At 62.6% G+C, this 23201-nt stretch overlaps 1 protein-coding gene across 2 annotated transcripts in view; it reads left to right on the forward strand.

Moving 5' to 3' along the window:
* Positions 1–23201, forward strand: part of KCNN3 (potassium calcium-activated channel subfamily N member 3) — a 113340-nt gene that overhangs the window by 44692 nt on the left and 45447 nt on the right. For both annotated transcript variants that reach the window (XM_047093012.1, XM_047093011.1), the window contains exon 3: positions 22767–23185. In XM_047093012.1, coding sequence (XP_046948968.1) covers positions 22767–23185 — 419 coding nt within the window. The remainder of the gene's footprint in view (positions 1–22766; positions 23186–23201) is intronic.

Consider the following 23201-nt stretch of genomic DNA (forward strand, 5'->3'; position numbering starts at 1 on the left):
CCAGCCTCTGCCCTGCTCTGTGGTGCTTCTACTCATTGGAAACCCCATCCTTCCCCTGGTTTCCCTGCCATCCTCCCCTCGGGCCCCAGGGCCGCCCCAAGACGGGGTCCGGTACGTTCAGGGCAGCAATCCTGGCCGCCTGAACCATCCCCGCCTGGCACCCGGCCCTCAGAGCCGCCTCCACCCTGAGCTGCGTGCCTGGGTTGCATCTGGCCTTCCCTTTAGACGCTGACTCTGGGCTGTGAGTGGCCTGGGCGGGTCAGGCCGGCAGCTTCCTGTCTCCCCGCCCGCATTCCCTCCTCCTTCGGGCTGTGCTGTGCTGAGGGGGCCGGCAGCCTCACCCCCAGCCTCCCTGGTCAGACCTCCGGGGTCCTCTGCCCTGCACACGGAGCATCCCCGACGGTTGGGGCCCCGTGTCCGCCCTGCCCCTGCTGCTCTGCTCTGGGCCCCCTTGGTCTGTGCCTGCCGAGGGGTGTGAGCTGGGCAGCACAGAGGGCCACACGCCTGCTTTCCCATTCCGTTCCCGCAGCCACAGTCAGTGCCGTTGCCTGGCTTCCCGCCGCTAGTTCACCCTGAGTCTAATGTTCGCGCAGACGCTCTGTCGCAGAGCCGCTAAGCCCCTGGCTCCCCACCCCCGGCCCAGGCTCCTACCCTTGCCGCACACACAGTTGGCTCTCTGGGGCGGAGGCCTCCTCTGTCCCCGGCCTTTCTCGGCCTGTGCCTCTGGCCTGTCCGGGTCTTGTCTGTGTGTCTGGTGGCCTCCTTCTTGTGCTCCCTCGTTCTGTGGGCCTGACTGTGGCAGCTTCATCCAAACCATTGATACAAACGTGGAGCCAGGAATGGAATCTGGGGAGAGAATCCTCTCGTTGGGTTAAAGACAGAAGGAACGGAGAAAAAAGAATTCAAGTGTTTGCAGATCTTTCTTGTTCTGAGCATTTCGTGGCCTCCCGTGGGCTGTGGTTTTATGCCCCTCCCCCAACAAGCCCGGCTCTGCATTCACGTGGCCGGTGTCGACAGGGCCGTGCTCAGTGCGGCACGGAGCTGCGAGCCACCGGGCGGACGCCTTCTCTGTGCGACCACCGTCCGTGAACTTGGCCACCAGCAGACTGGGTCGTCACGGTGTTGCCCCAACGGGCTGTGTCACGGCAGCTGGGCTCGGCCGCGACTGCTGACCCGTGGTTCCGCTGGCCACGGCCACACACCAGGGATCGGTGGCCAGCCACGGTGGAGCCGTCCGCCCGGTGCAGAGCGGCCCCGGCCCCTGGGTCAGCGCCGCAAGGCCGCTCCGCCCAGCCAGCACTGTTCCGCCCTCAGCCCCCGCCTCTGCGCAGCCAGGCCAGGGAGTAACTGCTCCCAAGGTTCCTCCCAGCCCTCTCTGGTGCCTCTTGCTAGAATGTGCCAGAAACCTTACTGGTTTGAGAGCACCGAGAAATGGCCACCATCGTGTGTGGAAACGGGGGGAGGTGGTGGGCAGGGTGGTTTTTGTCTTCCCGCCGCTGTTAGAAATAGCCACTGCTCTCCGCCTCCGCTGAGGCCTGGACAGAAGCTGACGATGGCCCTCGACGCGGAGCTACTGAAGGTCCGCTCCGAGCCAGGCGCCGCGGGGACGGCCCGGTCCCTGCCCCGAACGGGCTTATGATCGAATGGGGAGGTCAGCACTCCAGTCCCACCGCTGCCTTGGCTGCCCGGTGCTGGGGCACCTGCAGAGTGAGGGAGCGGTGGGCACCGCGCGACCCCCGGCTGCCATTTGGGACGGGCCTCCAGGGCTGGGGCTCGGCGGGGGCGAGGGTGCCGTGGGGAAGGGACGTGCTTGGGCAGCCGTGGCACAGGGACGGGGTGCAGGTCCTGCGTGGCAGCAGTGAGGGGTGGGCCGGAGGGAGGCCGGAGAGCAGGAGTGGGGGGTCGGCACCTGCTTGCACAGCGGTGGCCCTCGTCTCTCAGAAGGGGCTCCGGGGCCAGGAAGCCGGGGAGCTCATCCCGCAGCTGCGTCAGTGGAGCGTCGTCCGTCCCGCAGCTGCGTCAGTGGAGCGTCGTCCGTGAGCCGGGAAGCCTCACTCAGTGCTGAGCCCACGGGGTGGGGGAGATGGGCGGAGGTGACGGGGCCCGCCTCTGGCCCCCAGCTGGCATCGGCGCCACTAGGGGAAGCGTGGACCCGTCTCCCTCCTGGGGAACAAAGACGGCGGCCGCCGGGTCGGGGAGAGCAGGGTCCTCGCTGGCGGGACGTGACCCCCCCGGGCAGCCGGGGCCTCGCGGGGCTCGCTCTGTTGGGTCTTTTCAGACGTGGAGCAGTCTGGGCTGGTGCCTTCACAAGAACCTTGGGGTTTTGCAATTTTGTTCTTTCCCTCATTGCTCCCAGACTCAGCCGCCGCCTAAAAACACGCGGTTCCCGAGCAGCCTGGAGCCCCAGCTTCCCCTCCAGCAGGCGTTTGCTCTGCCCGCGGCCTGCCACCCGCAGGCGTGGGGACGCACAGAGGCCGGGCCACCCTCCAGAGTGCTGGCAAACGGGGCCCCTGTCCCCGAGGCCTGGGCTGGCGGTGGCCCTCAGGGTCAGTGTCGTCACCCAGGGCTGCCGTGGGGGCTTCTCAGTTCACAGCGGGCTTAGAAGGCGCGAGCGCAGGGGAGACGAAGGCTGAGACTGTCGCGTGCGGCCCCTGCCGCTGGTGTCGTCCAGTGCGGGAGCCGGCCGCCCAGAGGTTTCCCTGTGACCCTCCTCTGAGCGCTGTCGACACCGGCCTCGCTCCCCAGGTCTCGCCGCTGTCCTGTGTCACTCGCGCCAGCCTTCCCCCCTTCACACGTGACGCGTGGTGCCTGTCACTGTGGGCTGGCTTCGTGCGCGTGGCTTTCGAGCGGAACTGACAGGGCTGGGCTTTACGGCTGGAGGCTGCCCGGCTCCCGACACAGGGCGAGGGCGCCGGGGGCAGGATCGTGCGGCAGAGAACATTCTGATCCGGGTGTCCCTTCAGGGTAAATTTAGTTCCTGGGGCTGGTGCAACATTCCAGTGCGGTGGGAATCCTGGTCGGCCTCCGCGGGGAGGGGACGCACCCTCCGTCACCTGCCCGGTCCACGCGGGGGCCTGGGAAACCCCAGCATGTGGCCGTATCTCGGCCGCTCGGAGCTCACACAACATTTATTCATTTGGCCCCGAATTCCCTTCGGGCCCGTTTCTCATCTAGTTTGCGGTTCTCGAAGCTTCCACGTTTTCACGGCTGGCGCCTTCCGACGTGGAAATACAGATTGATAGACCGAGCTGTCACGCTGCCGGGATTCCATCAATAATGGCTGCAATATTAACGGGGCCTTTATGAAAAGAACGTGTAGCACGTGGATGGCGTGTTCTGGGTTTGCATCCAGGAGTTTCCCTCTAAGCTCTGCTGCTAACGGCACCCCAGGCGGATCGCAGTGGCCACGCAGGAGCGCCGTGAGCCCCGGCCACGCCACGGGGGAAGGGTGCACGAGGGCCTGGCCTGGACGAGAGCTTGATGACGGCGTGGCTTCGGACCCTCCGTGCCAGTGGCAGCGTGCCCGTGAACCCGAGCCCTCGGCCCTCGGGCAGGGGACACGCCCCGCAAGTGAGGGGCCCTCACCACCACCAGGGACGGGGCCAGCCGTGCACACGTGGGAAGTTTGTGCCGTGAGTTCGTGGGAGAGGAGGCGGCCCACTCGTCGATGGGAGGGTCGCTTTGCAGAGGAGCCCTTGGGTCCCCTCCGCCCACTCGGCTCACAGACCCGCCAGCTGTGCGAACAGCTGTGCTCGGGCCGCGTTACCCGCCCCCCCCCCACCGTCACTTCCCGTCCCCATTTGGTCGAACACGCTTGAAAACAGGACTCAACACCCCTTGGGGTCCAAGCGTAAAACGTGCGTTCAGAGAAGGAAGCTCCCGTCCGCCCGACAGGCTTGGAGGTTTTCTGCCTCTGAAGACAATCACCCGGGTGATGAGAGTGCTCATAAGGGCCGTGGGGTGAGCTGGTAATGACACCAGGTCGTTACCGAACTGACAGGTGTGGGTCCTGACCCGCCGCCCGGAGGGTTTTCCTACCGGAAGCAGCCAGAGCCGCCTGTGTGGGCGCAGCCTGACTTCAGCTGCAGCCGTCATGTGACTCGTGTCGTGTTTGCAGGAAGCCCTGCGCCACACAGGTGGGGTCCCTTCTTCCCGGCCGGTCCCGGGGAGCCTGCACGGGGCGAAGAGCTCAGGTCGGGGGAAGGAGAGCCTCGCCTTCGGTGACTTCTAGGTAAAGCCACTTCCCTGAGCCGGACGACCAGCCCTTGGTCACTAGACGCAGACCGGCTCCTGCCCGCCCCTTCCCTGCATTTAGGCAAAGTCCTGAGCGGAGATGGAGCCCCGGACGTGGCAGGGCAGGTGCTGCCGGTCTGGGTGACAGTGCGGCCCGGAGGCGGCCCAGAGGGTCTCTAGAGCCAGGGGCTCCTGGCTTCAGCCTCTCTGCCCCCGTGTCCTCCTCTGTAGAGGCACGGTCGTTTCAGCGCCATCATGAAGGGTCGTGACCGGTCCAGGAAGTGGTGCTCAGTGGGCACTCGGCTCAGCGTCTGTGCCAGGGTGTGACTCAGGGCAGCCACCTGCCCCCACTCCTTACCCTCCCCCCCCCCCCCCCGCTGCCCCCATCTGCCTCCCCACTGAGTACCCCTCCCCCAGCCGACATAGGGCCCCGAAGGCCGGGCACTCAGTGCGCACACCCTCAGGGGGCGCCGCCCTCGGGCCCTTCTCAGGAGCTTCCCCCCCACCAACCTGGGCCGTTTGGGGGGGCTGACCCCTCCCCGGGGTTTGCTCCCCGCTCGAAGGCAAGTGCACTTAAAAATAAGTCCCGAGGGGCGCCTGGGTGGCTTAGTCAGTTAAGCGGCTGACTTCGGCTCAGGTCGTGATCTCGCGGTCCGTGAGTTCGAGTCCCGCATCGGGCTCTGTGCTGACAGCTCAGAGCCTGGAGCCTGTTTCAGATTCTGTGTCTCCCTCTCTCTGACCCTCCCCCGTTCATGCTCTGTCTCTCTCTGTCTCAAAAACAAATAAACGTTAAAAAACATGTATATAAAAAAAATAAAAAATAAAAATAAGTCCCGAAAGTGGCAATCATTTGAAGCGCGAGAGAGGTCAGTCAGAGAGAGGTTTTGTTCCTCCGTGGAAAAGAGAAGAAGTAGGTGTCTGGTGAGAGAACTTTTTCGGTCAGCTCTCCTTTCAGGGGGCAGGAGCGTGTGGCCTCTGTCCTCTTGGCCTGGCTCGCTCTCTGATCTCCGTCCCCCCGGTGAGTGGGTTGTACAGAAGCTGCAGGGAGGTTGCCCCTGGTGATCGTGGGTAGAAAGGACTAAAAAGCGATTCCAGGGGCATCTTGGGACCATAAGTGGTCACTGAGTGCTGACACGTCGTCTCAGAACACAAAGGGCCTTCTCCCATTCTCCGAGACGAACCGTTTTCTTTAGTCAGGGACAGTGAGAGAGAAAGTGGGGCTCCCCACCTAAAACTGGAGGGCCGCCCCTGAGTGTGGGGGGGTCTTCCCCCTCTCTCTCCCCCTGGTCTGCCCCAGAGTCTCAAACAGAGGAGGCTGGAGGCTGGAGACCCCTGGCCGGCTCAGTGTAGAGTTTTTATGTGTTTCCTCCTAGCAGGTGTCTCTTGGGGAAGCCTGGTTTCTAGGGAAGGAATTCTGCTCACTGGGCGCCCGGGAAGACCCCTCCTCAGGCCGGCTGGCACCACTGGTGCCCAGGGAGGAGGCGCCAGCGGGGTCTGCAAAGGGCTGCGTGCTGTTTGCTCTCCCTGCCGGTCCCGCGTTCTGGCCGGGTGTCACCAGGCCAGCTCTGGAGCTGCCCACCGGGACCCGACTGCAAACCCAGGCCCGTAGCATCATCTCCTCAGTGAGAGTTTGGCTCAGGAGAACCCCGAGCCAGCTCTGGCTTCCTCGTGTGTGTCCTGCCGTGGGGCCGCAGCGCTCTGAGACTGACGGAGGCCGCCACGGTGTCCAGCAGGAGCCCTGGGCCCTGCCCCAGCAGGGATTCGACAGTTTGGATGGTCAAGGAAGGGACGTACGGCTTCTTCTCCGGCAGGGGTGGGTGGTCGCTCGTGGTTCCAGGCTGTGGGCGATCCGCCGGCTGGGGCACAGGGAGGGACAAGGCCGTCCTTTTATTTCAGAGTGAGCCGCTTATGTGATCTGTTCCGTATGAACACGGCCAGCGACACCATCCGAAACAGCACAGTGACGGAATAGTGAAGTCAGAGGCCCTTATGTTTGTTCAGGACTCTACGCTTCTGCAAAGCTGTCTCCCACACGTGAGACGCACGACTAGACCGGTGTTTAGGCCCTGGGGCAGCCGGGGGGGCCAAGAGGTCAAGGAACGTGCCCAGGACTGTCCAGAGAGTGAAGGGCAGGGCAGCTATCTCCTGACCTGGGGTGCAGAGCCCCAGATACCCCAGCACTCAAAGCCACTTTAGGTCCAGCTGCAGAAGGGATCTCGGTGACCGTCCTAGGGTCCTGCACTCTGCCTGGTACAGGTCAGGGCCAGCTTGCAGCCAGCCGCTGCCTCCCTGTCCCCAGGGCACCTGTCCCCAGGGGGGGCTCTCCCGGCTATCCTGGGAGCTAAGCCCTACCCACCTGCCAGTCTTTGGGGCATGTTCAGCTGAATTCCTCCGTGATCCCGTGCAGGGGAGGGGACGGGACCCCTGGAAGCTTTAGTTTGTGGGCCTGGAGGCTCTGACCAGGACGGGGCCGTTTGTACCGGGCCCTGACCGGGACAGGCAAATGCGGGGGACCGCCGGGCATTCAGCCAGCGAGTAGCAGTGATCCTGAGCTTTGGCCCCGTCACAGAGAGTGACCCTGGCCGTCTGGTGACAGTGCTGACTGAGACCGGAGGGCACGTGCCTCTGTTCATCTCCGTTGGATGGCGTTCGCGGTCTCGTGACAGTAAAAATCATTACGTGCAGTGTGCTTTCTGTGTGCCAAACATCATATTAACATAAGACAAGCACAGTGCGTGTGAGGGTCGTATAACGCGCCGCCCGCCTGCGTGGCCTCGGCAAGAACGGTGCCTCGCGGAGCCCGGCTCTTCTTCTCGTGTGGGGTCCCAGCTGCTCACCAGTGGTGAGGACGGAGCCACAGGTGCACAGGCAGGTGCTCCCTCCACCCCCCCCCCCCCCCCCGGAGCCCTTGGGCACGTCAGCGCTTCTCAACCTGTCACTCCCTCAGAGGGGACGACGCCTCCTCCAGAAGCAGCCTTGATTTACGCTTGGAGTGAACCCTGATGAACTGTCCTGAGTGCTGGGCTGGGGGTGAATGCCCACCGTGGTGCTCCGCGTGGGGAGCGTCCAGGTGAAGGCTCGGCTGTGTTTCCTGCTTTGTCACTGGCCGCTTCTGGGTGTTACCAGTGCCCCCTGGGCTGTGAATGGGGGGTAATGATACCGCCGGGCTGCCGTGAGGACCCCACCAGCTAGCTCATGCCCACCTGTTTCCCGCCCTCCTCCCCTCCTCGCCTCCCCACTCCCTTCCTGGGTTTTCAAGCCAGGTCTAAGGCTAAGAGGTGAGCTTCCCTCTCCTGCTAAGTCTTGGTGACCCTCCAGGCCTGATGCTGGGCCGTGAGGCTGAGGGAGTGGGGGAGGGGGCTTCCGGCGGCTGCTGGCTCCTCCCACACCCACCTCTTCCCAGCGGCCATACCCAGGCCCCTGGCTTCTCCGGCGTGGGGGCTGCAGAGCTGAGGGTCACACATGTGCCGGGGCCGGCTGTTCCCAGGGTCCTGTCCTGTCCAGAGCCCATGTGTGGCCAGGGAATGCTGGAGGGTCCCCGACGGTCATCTTCAGACCGCCCTCCTCCTTGAACAGATGAGGAAACTGAGGCCCCAAGGGGAAGGAGACTCACCCAAGTCCACACAGCGAGTTACGGACTCGACCCTGGCCAGAGCTGGCTGCCGGCTCCACGGGCTGGGCCGCCCGGGTGTCCGGGTCGGACTGACCACCAGCCCTTGGGCTCCCGCTGTGTGCCCGGCGCTGTCTTCCCCGTCCAAGTTCAGGTACTAGAACTCGGAAGGGTGCTCGCTCGTTTCCAGACCCCTGCCCTCCAGCTTCTGTCTGGTGGGGAAGGTGTGCAACCACAAGGATCGGGTGGGCCCCTGTCAGTGGAGACGAGGACAGAGAACAAAGTGGGGCGGCGATGGAGGCTGATGGGGCCCCAGGGAGGGTGGGGTGTCCAGGAAGACCTCTTTGGGCTGGTGGTTTCGGTGACATGATGTCTGTTTCTATCAATATCCCTCCTTTCCCCGCGGACCGCGATGTTGCCTCCTCGGGACACTGAGTCTCAGATGGGTTAATTAGCTCTCCCAGACCGCACAGCTGGTGTGTGGACGAGGATTTGAACCCCACTCTGTCTGTCCCACCGTCTTTGCTCGTCTCCAGGAGTCAGCACAGCCCTGCCCGAAGCGGGCATGGTGATATGGTGCCATGAACACGGGCACGGAAAGACCCCAAGTAAGGATGCGTCTGCCTCCTGCTCTCGGGAGAGATGAGACGAGAACCCGGGCGGCCTTCCTCCCTTTTCTCGTGGGACTGGCCATGTTGGCAGCCAGCGGGCTCTGTTGAAGACCAGCTTTTTTTTTTTAATTTTTTTTTTGAACATTTATTTATTTTTGAGACAGAGAGAGACAGAGCATGAACGGGGGAGGGGCAGAGAGAGAGGGAGACACAGAATCGGAAACAGGCTCTAGGCTCTGAGCCGTCAGCCCAGAGCCCGACGCGGGGCTCGAACTCACGGACCGCGAGATCGTGACCTGAGCCGAAGTCAGACGCTCAACCGACTGAGCCCCCCAGGCGCCCCAAAGACCAGCTTTTTAAGGTCATAGTTTGTCCGGGGTGCGTCACGAGGCAGGCCGAACAGCCCCTGCTTCCGCATGCACGGCTGGCTCACGCCTGGGTCCCGGCTCCCAAACGCCCTTTTCATTTCCTGGTTTAATGGCTGTTTCGATCCCACCAGCTTCATTTGAAAAACCCGTCCATTCATCACAAAAGCAAACCATACAATCAGACAAGCTGGGTCCGTGCCTCTGGACGCCACGTCCTGTCCCACCCTGGATGACAAGCAGCTCGCACACCTGCGCGAGTCTGTGCAGCGTCCCTGGGGTGGGGGTGGGGGGGGTGGGCGGGCATGTTTCTCCCCAGAGGCCCCCGCCTCACACACTTCTGAACCCACGGCTTTATGGACACAGCAGGTCTCGAGTCGTGACTCGTCTCCCAAACTGCAAATTTGCACTCAGTTCGCTGAGGCTTTGTGGACAGATGAATTGTAGCCGGGCAGTGGCTGCACCTAAATTGTTGATGCAATTAAAAATGACACCTGCACATCTATGTGTGCACAAAGGCACGCGTGTGTGTGGTTGGGCGTCAGCGGCATGGCGGGCACCAGGCCTGGCAGGTGGAATTTAGAGCAGCGTGCAAGGCGGGTGCTGCCCTCAGCCGATCGCAGACAGGGGGCGGGGCGTTGCAGACCGACCAACAACAAAGAGCAGTGGAGGCCGGCAGGGGGGAGGATCAGATACCGGTGGAGGCCTGGGGGTGGAGGCCGGAGGGGTGTGGAGGTGGGGGGGTGGGGGGTGGTGGAGGCGGGGGCAGGGTTGGAGGCGTGGGGGGGATGCGGAGACAGGAGGGGGGGGTGTCGGCCGGGGGTGGGGTGGAGGCTGGAGGGGGTGTGGAGGCAGGGGAGTGTGGAGGCCGGGGTGGGGGTGGTGTGGAGGTGGGGGGGTGTGGAGACGGGAGGGGGGTGTTGGAGGGGGGGTGGAGGTGGGGGGTGGTGGAGGCCGGGGGTGGGGGGTGGGTAAAGGCGGGGGGCGGGGTGGAGGCCAGGGAAAGCGTCCTGGGGGCACTCAAGTGTACATGAGCTCTCTCTCTGTCATTGCTGAGTGAGCATCTTCTAAGAGAAAATACTTTTTGACGGGGGCGTTCACGATGTCCGCCCGTCTCCCCGCTGCTGGCACCCCTGCCTCCTCGCCTCCCTCCCGCCCCCAGCCCCCCTGTGTCGCCACGAGGAATCCGACAGACACACACGTCTGACCTCAGCAGCGCCTCACTGTCCTTGGACCACCATCTCCCAGCAAGGCGGCCGCGGCCTGGCCCTGCCCTGCTCCGCAGTCACGTCCGGCCGTGCCCTTCCCTCCCTGAACGCAGTGCCGGCCCCCCCACGTCCCCGGCCCTGCTGCGCCCCGGCCCTGCACCTTTGTCCCCACCGCTCCTCCTCGCCTGGCTTACTCTCGAGCCTGACCTCCCCCTTGCAGAGCCCGGGCCTCCCGCAAACGCACCCCCTGTGCCTCTTGGGTGCGATGCTTGTGTCTGGGTGACTGTCCCTCGAGGCTCCGGCCTCCCTGAGCCGCACACCTCCCCCCCAGTGCCTTATCCAGTGTCTCAGAGAAGACGTGTGTCGCCGAATGTTTGGCAATCGAGTAAGTTGTATACAACTTCCTTCCAGATGTCAGCTGGGAGGGCCCGGCCTCTTTCCAGTGTGGTCGGTAGACGGGGCCTCACCACCGTCACCACAGAGGTGGTTCTGCCGTGTCCCCTTTCTCACACATCCCTGTGCGTGTACCCAGGACGCCCTCTCGGGGGACCAGGGCGTCAGCCTGCCTGGGGCGGCCACCCCTTCTGGCAGACGCCGGTCAGGGAGGGGACGGGGCTCCCGGGTTTCAAAGGTGACTGTTCAGGGGCTTCCGCGTTTGTTCAGCCGAGAGCTGCACAGGCCCTGAGGCCCCGGGGATGCGGTGCCCTGTCCCCGGACACGTTGGCATGTCCTTCTCCCGGAGTCCACGGGCGGCGTCTCAGAGAATGTTCTACGAGTGACCCCAGGTGGTGTCCACCTCAGCCGCTGCCGTAAGGGCTCCTTGCAGAGCTGTGGGCTGCGGGGACCCGGCCGCGGCTGTGTCCCCAGAGGGGGCTGGTGACACACGACAGGCCCCGGGCCTGGCACTCGCAGAGCCGACATGACTAAGTGACGCCGGTGTGCCTTCCACAGGAGCTCAGGTGTCTTCCCAGAGTCCTCGCGGGGCCACGCGGGAGCAGGGCCGGCTGTGGGGTCCCGTGCCACCGGGCCTGGTTCCACAGGACGGAGTGTCCTTCCCGCCGGGCAGCCCCCGAAGGCGCTTTCTCGCCCATCAACTTCTTCACTAAGCACCTGGCGACGCGGGCAAGCTCGGGGGTGAGGGGGGGTGGGGGGGGTGGGGGACCCCGGAGGCAGGTTCGGCTGTGGGCCCCGCCCGCGAGCGGCTGACGGCCTCCCGGCCTCCGTCTCGTAGCCGCACAAATAACCAGGAGACTGCAAGCGCGCACGTGCCACGAGCAGCCGGGTGGCCCTGGCTGGCGGGGACAGAGAGCCACCGACCTGGCGCGGAGTGAAGGGAAGGGCGTTCTCAGCCGAGGGGGCAGCACGCGCAGACCCCGCATGTCCGGAGGAAAGCTCGCCAGCCTGAGAGGCGGCCAGTGTGGCACAGTGGAGGGAGCGGGGAGGGACGGGACCGGCGGGGGGCGGGGGTGGCTGCGGAGGGAGAGGGCCGGCCCCGGTCGGCAGGCAGGCCATGAGCGGGCCACCTGTGGTCACCTGCACAGCGGAAGGCCCGGAGCAGCACCGAGCTCCGCGTGCCCGGGGGGCGGGGGCGGGGGCACCGAAGCCTCGTGGGGCCCCCGGGCGGAGCTGGGGTCTGGCGCTGGCCGGCCCTTCCTCCGGATTGTGTCTCAGCCCCCGCCCTTTAACCCTCGGGGGTAGTTCCCAGCCTCTTGAATAAGTTACAAGACTGAGTACTGATTTGGTGCATTCTTCCTTTGCTTTAAGTATTATTAACGAGTAATTGAAAAGTCGGGGTCTACGCTGGTAACTGCCGACCCAGTCACGTGGTTTCTGCCTTTCACAGGGGCTCTGCCAGTCCCAGCCTGTAAGCCTCACACCCTCAGGTGCCTTTCCCGCCCCAGCCCCCACGGCCCTCTCCCTTCCCCTCTGCTGCAGGGGCAGGGATGGGGATTCAGGTGGATCCCCTCTGTAAGCAGCAGGCAGGAGGGACCCCGGCCGCGGGGACGCACTGCTTGGCGCGGCCCTGGGCCTGTGCTGAGGCCAGAAGGAACCGGGCGGCTGCTGGTGGCTGAAAACCCGACTTCTCTTGCAATTCTGACTTTGCGTTCGCTGGTTTGCATGTCTGACACCTCACGGGGCACATGATTTATTACAGCTTTTAAACAGCCCTTTCTTCTGGATGGAACCGTCCGTCTCCGTTTGGAATGGGCAGACTGGCCTCGGGGTGCTTGCTCCCTCGTGGGATGGTCTGGGGTTGGGGGCTTCCTGCTCTTGGTGAGGGGCCGAGGAGCTGCCCTTGATCCGGGGTGTGTGTGTGTGTGTGTGTGTGTGCACACGCGAGTGCTCACGTGCGCGCAGAGACCCCTTCAGGGATAGAGAAACGTGAAACTTCTCCCTGGATCACAGGCAAGAGAAGGCGACTCCATCAAAACAGACCGGAGAGGACTTCCTTTCCCAGATGGATGGGTCTGGATTCTGCTTAGAAAATACTTCCCTGGGGGGCGGATTTCTTCAACCCCCCCTTCCCTCCCCACCCCGGGCTCCCCTTCCTGTGCAAGGTTTGGCCATCTCTGTAACCAAAATCCCTCTTGCTGTAGTTAAAGCCTCTCAGGGACCAGTTAAAACGGAATGAAGGATGGGTATAACAAAACATGCAGATTTCCTTTCCTTTTAAAGAGAACTATGTCTCACGGATATCACCTGAATAAACTCACCAGCTTGCCATTGCCTTTCTGGGACTGTAATTGGGAAGGACGCGCACAGAAATCCCTGTGAAAATCTTCCGTGCTCTGTGTGGGGAGGGCGAGGCATGCCGGTTTCCTGTGGAACATTCTGGTTCCTATTGTTCCCCTGTATTTATAGACCGGGCTCCACTGAGAGCCCACCTCCTTCTGTCGCTGGATGAAAGGCCACTTAACACAACTCCCTGGTAAGGGGAGAGGATGTGGCGTGGCTGCAGAAGCAGGGCAGGGGCGCAGGGAGGGGACGAGCTGGGCCTCAGAGGGACACCCGTCGGCCATGTCGCGGCCCTTTGTTCCCCTTCCAGAGCCCTGCGGTGAGGACACCTATTCATACCACAGCGCAGACGGGACTTACCGTCATGCCCCTGTGCCTCCGCCCCACTCGGGGCTGGCCTCCGCCACCCCCCCACCCCCACTGGTCGTTCCCCTCCACCTGCCGCGCTGGCACGGATTTTCTTGCATCACGCTGTTTCGCATGCTGCCCCCTGGCCCCGTGGAAGGGTGCTGCCCCGGACAGGATGTTCTCAGACAGGCTGGCAGGCGGGCTGCTATCCGAGAGGCTGGCCCGGTGCCCGCGGGGATGTGAGTCTTGGAGCGGGTCTGGCTCTTCCTTCTGGATTCCTGCAAACAGCAGAGAAGTTTAAAAAAATCCTCAGGTATCTCATAACCCCGCTCACTTGGCCGCAGGGACAGCACTGCCCTGAGCCGTGTGCGTGGCCGTGGGAGGGCCGTGCGTGGCGCGGTCGCTACCAAGTCAGAGGGCCTTCAGGTTCTTGGCAAAATCCGCACCGGCGCCCGCGCTCCCTTCAGAGGTTCCTGTGAACCGTTCTCTGCCACGTGAGCAGCTGGACTCTCGTCCTGCCGCCTCCTCCTGCCTGTCCTCGGTGCTTTCACCGTGCTTGTTTCTGACGACACTCGGGCTGGCTGTTCGATCTCCAGGTTGCAGGGCTTCTAGAGGGGCCAGCGGTCAGCAGCGACAGGCGCAGGGCCGTGGAGCCCCGTCCTCCCACCCGCCACAGGAGGGACAGACGCGACCGCTCCCCGCGTGGACGCTCGGATTAAGCAAGCGTTCCTTTTTAAAACACTGTGGTGGGGCGCCTGGGTGGCGCAGTCGGTTAAGCGTCCGACTTCAGCCAGGTCACGATCACGCGGTCCGGGAGTTCGAGCCCCGCATCGGGCTCCGGGCTGATGGCTCGGAGCCTGGAGCCTGTTTCCGATTCTGTGTCTCCCTCTCTCTCTGCCCCTCCCCCGTTCATGCTCTGTCTCTCTCTGTCCCAAAAATAAATAAACGTTGAAAAAAAAAAAATTAAAACACTGTGGTAAACGCGCAACACGGAATTTCCCGTCCCGAGTGCACGTTTCAGGGCTGCTAGATACGTTTTCACGTGTTGTGCAACTGGCACCGCCGTCCGTCTCCAGAACCTTCTTCCTGCAAAACTGAAACTCCGTCCCCCTCCTCCCACCCCCGGGACCGCCACCTACTTTCCGTCAGAGTCGGCGCCTTCCTCATACAGCTGAGTGATCTTCTGCTGTACGCAGCCCGTTTTCCTCGTCCGCTTGTCCGCTGACACAGGCCCTGGGGCCACCCCTTCCATCTTTGGCCGCTGGGAGTAAACTACAGTGAACATGGGGCGCAAATACCTCTCCGAGATCTTGCTTTCGAGAGCGAGGGTTCTCGACCCGGTGCCCGCGAACCCCGGAAAGGATCCGCATACGGTGGAGTGTCCGCGCATCTCGTGGGTTCGGCGGATCGAGAGCCCTCGTCAGGTTTCCGGGGGCAACAAAAACAGCACCTGCTTGGGGCCCCCAGGGGCCTGTGCGCCCCGAGCCCCCCAGTGGCAGACGCAGGCCCCGCTTGTGTTGTGGCTGCGGCCTTTGCCGTCTGGGTGACCCCTGCCGGCTCACCGACTTCTCAGAGACTTGGCCTTCTGATCTCTAGAATAGGGTTAACGGCAACATCCTCCCAGAATTGTTTAGGAAATTAGGCTGGTGCAGCACAGTGGCTGAAAGCATGGTGTGACAGGCTGAATACGGCCCCCCAGAATATCGGGGGCCCGGTCCCCGGGGTCGGCGAATATCACCTTGTGTGGCAGAAGGACTTTGCAGATGGGGCCAAACTCGGGATCTCGAGGCAGGGAGATAAATGCCGCATTTTCCGGGGGGACCCTGAACGTAATCATACGTGTCCTCATAAAAGGAGGAGAACCGGTGACGGGAGAGGAAGCGAGGGGTGGGGGACATCCCCCGGGGGTGCGGAGCCCAGCAGAAGCCAGCCCTGCCCGCGGCCGTGGCTTCCGTCCAGCGAGGCCGATTTCGGGCTTCCGGCCTCCAGGACCAGAAGAGCGTGTTTTAAGTCGTGAACTTTGTGCTAATTTGTTACGGCAGCAGGTGGAAAGCTCATCCACCTGGACCCTGGGGCCAGACGGCTTAGAAGCCCCACCACTTTCCGGCTGTGTGACCTTGGGCATGTCGCTGACTCAGGCCTCAGTTTCCTCATCTTTAATTCGATAATAATGGGGCCCGTCCCACGGGGTCGTCCCGGGGCTTGGAGAAGCTGGTGTCCGTGGAGCGGCCAGAGCGGTGCCTGCAGCTGAGCGAGCGCCCGGTGCCGCTTTGAGTAGAATTCCTCAGAGCCCGTGGACGTGCCTGGCTGACGGGAGGGGGACGGAGGCCCCGGCGAGCTCGCGGCCGCGCTGTCCCGGGCCACGCGAGTGTGGGTGTCTGGGGGCGCCCCTCAGCACCTGCACCCCGCCTTTCCAAGTCCATCTTGAGCACCACTTCCCCCAAACCAGAGTCATGGTCACGTAGGTGGGAAACCACCGCTCAAAGCTGAGCAGGTTTCTTTAGAGAGTCTCAGAAACTTTCGTATGCAAACAAGCACAGTGAATATCCAGGAGACCTTCCCAAACATTGGCCCCTGGACCCCTTCTCACGGCTGTTGCCTGCAGAAACCCCTTCAGAGCAAGTCTGGAGGCCTGGGGCCGCCGTAGAAGGTGGGCGGAGGTAGGACAGACCAGCTGAGACAATGGAGTGGCAGGGTCCTGTTGGCCTAACCTGGGGACAGTCCAGAAAACACAGCCGCTGCTGCCGTAGATAACATGCCTCAGACAGGACTGTGGACAGACCCCTAGCTTTCGGGCCCGGGGTGGCCTCGACACGGGCACCAGCCCCGGCCCTGAGCCCCTCGAACGCCCCTCGCCGCCCTCCCCAACTCATGCCCCAGCCGGAGGACTCTCGTGGATGCCTCAACCCCCTCCCCTACTGCTACCCTAAACAGCTCTGGGTTTATCTCTTCCCCATATTGGACTTATATGAAAAATCTCATTGGAAGAAACGGCTCCGTGTCTGGGAGAAAATGGAAAATCACAAATGGACCCACCCATCCGTGTCACAGACGAGGGATCCGAGGACCAGAGAGGGAAGAGGACGTGCATGGACAGTCAGTGACTAAATGCTCATCCCCAGTGGTGTCGTGTCGGGGATGAAGATGTTCTCGTTGTGTGAGTGAAGATTACTTGTGCCCTCGAATGCTGGGACTGGCTTTCATTCTCTGAGAACTGGGGACAGGAAGGATTCATGGTCACCACCGGTCTCGGACCGTCCCAAGCAAACTTCAGGCTCAGGAGTCCCCGTGGGCTCTCATGCACCTGGCAGGAGACCAGGGGTAGACTCTGCCCCATGGAGCGGCACCAGGGGCGACCCCGGCCCGGCAGGGCTGGAGAGCCACCGTGGGACTTCACACGTGGCCTGGCATCCCTTGACTCAGTCGGTCACGACGGTGTCAGATGGGGAGGATTCCTTCTTCGACACAGAGCCGGCTAGCGCGTCCCCCAGCCACTGAGTCTTGGTGGCAGTCGGGGCAGACTTTTCTGGCCGTCCCCGAACGAGCTGGCCTCTCTCAGAGGTACATTTGGTATGCCTTTGCTCCCCTCGTCCCTTTCTTCGGCAGGTCCGCGGCACGTTTACTGACGGGAGGTTTATGTTAACCATCCCTGCAAACCCGGACGTGCATTTCACCCCTGGCAATCAGTTCTTGTCCTTGGGGAAACCTAATTAGGTATTACAGGACTTGTGATGTTGTTTCCATGGAAACCCCCATAGTACTGGTATACGTGCATAATGCGTGCTCTAGGATTAAAATATATATATGTATATTTACGTAATATATTATTATTACTAGATTTTAAGAAAATTTTTAGTTTCTTTCTTTTGCTTTTATTCTGCATATATTTTTCTAAATGGTGAAAATCTCCATGGAGTTTTTCTTCTAGAGAGAGAACAGCAGAGAACACGAAAAACCTTTTGTGCTTTCTCTCCTTTAATTAAAAAAAATTCAGGGGCGCCTGGGTGGCTCAGTCAGTTAAACATCCGACTTCAGCTCAGGTCACGATCTCGCGGTCTGTGAGTTCGAGCCCCGCGTCGGGCTCTGTGCTGACAGCTGGGAGCCTGGAGCCTGCCTCGGATTCTGTGTCTCCCCCGTCTCTGCCCCTCCCTCGCTCATGCTCTGTCTCTCTGTCTCTCTCTCTCTCATAAATAAACATGAAAATATTAAAAATAAATAAATAAAAATAAAAAGTTCATACTTGCACGAGAATCAAAGTTTGCCAGGTTAGTAAGGAAACGTCTAAGCAGGATCTCCCCCAATAGCTGAGAGCATTTTGATGAAAGGTGTTGCTCACATAAAGCGACTGCCTTATGCACAAAGCACAGCAAAGGCTGTGTTGCTCAGCCTTTCGGAGTAGAATGGGGGAGCTGGTGAATCCGGTGCATCACCTCCAAACACAACAGGCTGGTCCCCTGTGTGCCTTGGAGGGAAGGGCAGGGGCTCCCGGGCCTGGCTGGCGGGGTCCTGCTGTGTCGGGGAGACTCCGGAGCCTCTGGGATCCGCTGCTTGTCCAGACCGCCCGTCCGGGCCCCGCGGCCAGAAGCACCTGTGGGTTCGGGCGCCGCAGGGACTGGGGTCCTGGGGTGACCGGACGGCCCTGCAGAGTCGGGCTGCCGGAGCCAGTGAGCGGCCTGGCGACTCTGGGAGCGGCTCTCAGAGGGAAGCGTGGGGATGGTCTCGCTGAGGCAGGGCTGCGTCCGGGAGGATCCCGCCGGCTTCGCAGACACAGCTGTCTGTGCTGCACCGAGAGCCACAGCTAAAATGCGAGTGTTTCTGGAGAATCATAAACAATGGAGATTGGGTGTTTTCTTTTTTTTATGAAAAGAAATTTTTTTTAATGTTTATTTTTTGAGAGAGAGAGAGAGAGCGAGCGAGCGCGGGGGAGGGGCAGAGCAGGAGACACAGAATCCAAAACAGGCTCCAGGCTCCCAGCTGTCAGCACAGAGCTCGACAAGGGGCTCGAACTCACGAACTGTGAGATCATGACCGGAGCCGAAGTCAGATGCTTAACCGACTGAGCCCCCCAGGCGCCCCCATAAACAACATAGATTGGGTGTTTTCTACGTCTCACTGGCCGTTCAGTGCAAGAACGCTCACACTGACCTCTTTGCTCGTTGCCCGCTAATCGGTTTACCCCCCAAATTTGCCGGCAAGAGTCACTGTCCCCAAGCTGCCTGCACTTTTTCTCCCCTGCACACCCGGTAAGTTCCGATTTGCCCTTGTTCTTTGACTCAGGCTCGCACGTGGGAAGCACTTAGCAGGCGGAGTCCTGCACCACGTACACAGCAGCTTCCTGAAGGTTCTGAGTTACTGTCGGATACGCGACCTGCCGCGTCCGCGGGATGGGGTAGAGGTGCGGGAAGCGGGCGTGCCCTGGTCAGGGTCCCCTCCCCGGAGAGGCGCCCAGATGCTTGACAGGCCAGGCCGGCATGCAGGGCGGGAGGGGTGCAGCGGTGCCTTCTGGGCCGTGGCAGGAGGAGGCAAGTGTCGGGCGGGCGGGCGAGTTGCGGGACCCTTCCGTCCAGCCGGCTGAGTGAGGCACGGTTCAGCAGTCTGGACGGGCTTCCCTGCAGGCGGTGCCCCGCTGCGCCCCTTCTCCCTCGGCTGCTGCGTCTAATGTCCCGAGGCCACAGCAAGGCTGCGGCCCAGCTGGGATTCCCTCCGGGCTGGGAAACGGCCACCTCCCTCTGGGAGGAGAGGCAGAGCCCTGTGTGAGGATGCAGGCTGGGGGGGGGGGTTGGTGGTACGAGGGGGACGGGAGGAATGTGGCCATCCCGGGTTTGCCTGACACAGGCCTTCCAGGCTCTGCGAGGCCTGCCTCGCTCCAGAAGCTTCCGCAGATGCTCCCCATCCTGCCTCTCTGTGCTGGGGCTGTCTGAGGTCACAAGCCGGTTCCTGGGCGAATGTCGGACCCATATTTAGGTGCCCGCTGTGTCCTCGCCTGCCTGGCTCTTTTGTGTTGAGGAATGATTGACAAAATCACACACGTTTCACATCTGCGTTGTGAAATGGTTGCCACCGGCCGGGTCGTAACCGCGCCGCTGCCCGGCGTCACCTTCTCCGTGTGGGAAAGCGTTTGCCGTCGCTCTCTGAGCATGTGCCTGCTGTGCCCGAGGTCACGCGCGCACTGGTCTGACTTCACCGTGCCGTGAAGGTCCCGTGCATTCGGTAGAAATCATACTGGGAATTTTGAGTGTGGGTCGTTTCTTGGGCTGGGGGTATGTGAGACGGCCCCCCTCGTGATGCGTGGCCAGAGGCCGTGGCGCTCAGCCACGAGGCCACGAGGGTCAGCAGACGACACACCGGCAACCGCCTCTCCCCACGCGGCCGCTCTGTCTGTCACTCGCAGTACGGCGTCCAAAACATTACAGGACAGCGTCCACATCTCGTTAGCAAACGGGCTTCACGGGAGATGGTTCGGGCCCGCTGGAGGCTCCGCGAGTGCCCCGCGCTCGGCCGCGGTCACCAGCTCAGGGGCCCCGCTGCACGTCTGTGGTCGGCTCTCACTAACTGCTCCGTGTTGTCGGGGTTGTACTGAAGGTGTCGGGGTGGCAGGAACGGCTGCGTGTCCTCCGGGCTCTAGATCCGCTGCTCGGGTGGCAGAGGGTCACGTGTGGAGCGGACTCGAGTCAGGGCACTGCTCACTCGTCCCAGGTCACCCTTACCTCGGGGACAGGAGCTCTCAGCATCTGGGACAACGTGGCCGGCGTTTGGGGCGACCGTAGGAGGGCGCTCACGGTCAGCCTGGACGGGCCTCCGAGGCCTCTGCCCCATGGCTGCCCAGAGCAGACCTCGAGGGCCCCCACGTCTGCATCCTCGGGGCACAGAGGCTGCCCCGGAACCGGGGTGCGTGGCTGGGGCTCAGGGGAGGAGGGTCCTCACCCCTCTGGTCCGTGCTGCTTGAGATCCTGGTTCCAGATTGGCTCCAGAACTTTCTGGGCTTGAAGTTCACCTGGGACACTTTGTTCCAGATTGGACCACCCCTGGGCATTGGTGGGTGTCCTTCCCATGGCGTCGGATGCATCATTAGGTATTTCATTGGTCTCAGGCTTAGTGAGTTTCTCATGGGGACTTCCGCTCCGGGTGGTCAGCGAGGGACATTGGCAGTCTGCCTGCTTTTCCATTCGACATGGTCTGTCCCCCCCCCCCCCCACACACCCTTCAGTCACCGATGTCCCAGTGACCACCCACCCAGGTGCTGGAGACACGGTCCCCTCCCTGCACACCCTTCATCCCAGTGACCGTCTACCCAGGCTCTGGAGGAGAGAGAGGTGGGAGGGGACCATCTGACCTGCCCCTCAGCCCTCAGAGGAGGAGACCCAGCCCGAGGGGAGAGCTCAGCCACGCCGGCCCCCACAGAAAGCAGTCATCAAACACCTGGTCTATGTGAGGAGCTGCGCTGGGCACAGAGGCGTCACAGGGAACACGGAGGCCACAGCCCCTGTCCCTCTGGACTTCCCGCTGTGATCGCCCGACCCCCGGCCCGGTGACACTTCGGTCGGCTGGGGAGCTCGAAGAAAGCACCCAATGCCGGGGCCTCACACTCAGAGCTCCAGAGCTGCTTGGTCTGGGTGGCCCCGGGCAGGGGTGTCCTTAGCAAACTGTCCGAGCAGTTCTAGCATCCCAGGGGGAGAGACCCACAAGGACCGAGTAAACATGACGAGTACATACTGAGATCTGCAATTTGTTACTTTATTTAAGCTTATGTATTTGTTTTGAGAGAGAGCGTGCGCGTGCGAGCAAGGGAAGGGCAGAGGGGGAGAGAGAGGGTCCCAAGCAGGCTCCGTGCTGTCAGCACAGCGTTCGACGTGGGGCTCGATCCCACAGACCGTGAGATCATGACCTCAGCCGAGATCAGGAGTCAGATGCTTAACTGACTGAGCCCCCCATGCGCCCCAAGATCTGCAGTTTGTAAGGGCCGTGGAGGAAGTTGAGGGAGAACGTGGCAGGGTGGGGTCCCTCCTAAGTCTGGGAGCAGCGAGGCCGTCCTGGGGCTCCGGGGGTCAGGTGGCAGTGGGCGTAAGGGTGTCCTCATGGGGGACAGCAGTGGGATCTCCCGGGACACACCGGCCACCCTGCAGCCTGTGCGTCCCTGCACCGGAGCCCCATCTGGCAGAGGCTCTCAGTCTGCAGCTGGGAGTGGCCGTCCGTCCCTCCGTCCATCGCTCCCCCACGCCGTGTGTGAGTGCCCCTCCCACCCCCCCACCCCCGGGCCGGCCGCCTGGATGCCTCACGTATGTGAAGTACTTGCTGATGCACCCTTCCTCGTATCATCTGTCTTACTGGATCCCGACGCTGGCCCCCCGAGGCGGGCAGGGTCAACACTAACAGTCCCGGGACAGAGGTGGAGACCGGCTCAGAGAAGCGGTCTGACCTGCCTGAGGTCACACAGCTAATAACTGGGTGCAGACACCCCAGTGCCACTCACTGGCCTCGACCCCCGCTGCCCCCCCGGGAAACTGACACCAGCAGGCCCTTGAGGGGCACGTGGTACCCCCCGGGGGGGGGCCGGCACCTTCCTGTCAAGCCGGGCAGAGCCAGCGGCTGGCGTCCCGTCTCCCTCCCCACCGGGGAGTCAGGGAGGTCTGCCACGCACTGCCTCGGCTCCTGCCCACGGTGAACCCAGTTTCCATAGTAACCCGACGCTGGTTGTCACAGGGTGGATGGTTTTCGTTGTGTGGGAAGAGTCCGGCCAGCAGTCACACGGCCATGGTGTGGCCTGTCGGTGGCACTTAGGAGCAGAGGGCACCCACGGAGCAGCCACTAGGGCCTTTCTGTGTCTGGGGACGGTGGAAACCTGCGTCTGGGAGCCCCCTGCTCGGCTGCCCTTGGGGAGGCCCGAGGGGAGTCCCGGCTGGCGGCTGGGCTCAGCGCCCTCTCCCGGTGCCCCTTGCGGAGGCTGCGCTCCGTCCGAGCTGTTTCGTTTAGCCTCGCATCCTCAGGCGGGACGGTCCTTGAGAACGGGGCCAGGGCCGTCCCCACATGTGAACCCCAGCGCCAGCCAGGCCCGGCCACAGGGCAGCAGGAATCTCCGCTTCAAGCCGGGGGAGGGCCCCAAGGTCCGCAGCCATCACTGGGCCCAACCCTCATTTTACACAAAGGTGGGACCCCGTCTGTCTGTGGTGCCCAGAGTCCTAACCGCTAACGCTTCCTGGGTGCCGGCTCGGGGCCAAGCCTGTCGCATAGGCTAATCCGTCACAGCCTCCCAGTGGTGGCTGCATAGCAGGTGCTGTCTGGTCCCCGGATGAGGAAACTGAGGCACAGTGGGGCTCACTAACGTCCCCAGAATCCCAGTGCTGGTTAGTGTTGGGCTCAGGGTCCGGACCCAGCCAGTTTGGCTCTAGGGCCCCACGCAAACACTCTGCTGCGTCGTGGGGACAAGGTGCTGGCTGCCCTTGGCATCCCTCCTCTGCCGGGGACGGGCGTCTACAGCAGCCTTGGGAGTTTGCTCGCGTGGGAAACACCTTTTCCTCTCCGCGTCCCCTCCAGGGCCTGGTAGGGGCCCAGCTTCCTGTTGTGAATATAAATGAGGGGCTCTTCTTCCCCTTCGCGGCCCTTCCCCGGAGGCCCCAGGCGAGCCCTGGCCCCTCTAACGCGCTCTCTGCCCCCCCAGCTCTTCGTGATTGACAACGGCGCGGACGACTGGCGGATAGCCATGACCTGCGAGCGCGTCCTGCGCATCAGCCTGGAGATGCTGGTGTGCGCCATCCACCCCGTCCCCGGCGAGTACAAGTTCTTCTGGACGGCGCGCCTGGCCTTCTCCTACACGCCGTCGCGGGCGGAGGCCGACGTGGACATCATCCTGTCCATCCCCATGTTCCTGCGCCTGTACCTGATTGCCCGCGTCATGCTGCTGCACAGCAAGCTGTTCACGGACGCCTCGTCCCGCAGCATCGGGGCGCTCAACAAAATCAACTTCAACACCCGCTTCGTCATGAAGACCCTCATGACCATCTGCCCCGGCACCGTGCTGCTGGTGTTCAGCATCTCGCTGTGGATCATCGCCGCCTGGACCGTGCGTGTCTGCGAAAGGTACACGCGTGCGCTC

Source organism: Lynx rufus, unplaced genomic scaffold (assembly GCF_022079265.1).
Source record: "Lynx rufus isolate CCGP_SWC_20201006 ecotype Redwood Valley unplaced genomic scaffold, mLynRuf1.p SCAF_31, whole genome shotgun sequence".
NCBI lineage: Eukaryota > Metazoa > Chordata > Mammalia > Carnivora > Felidae > Lynx > Lynx rufus.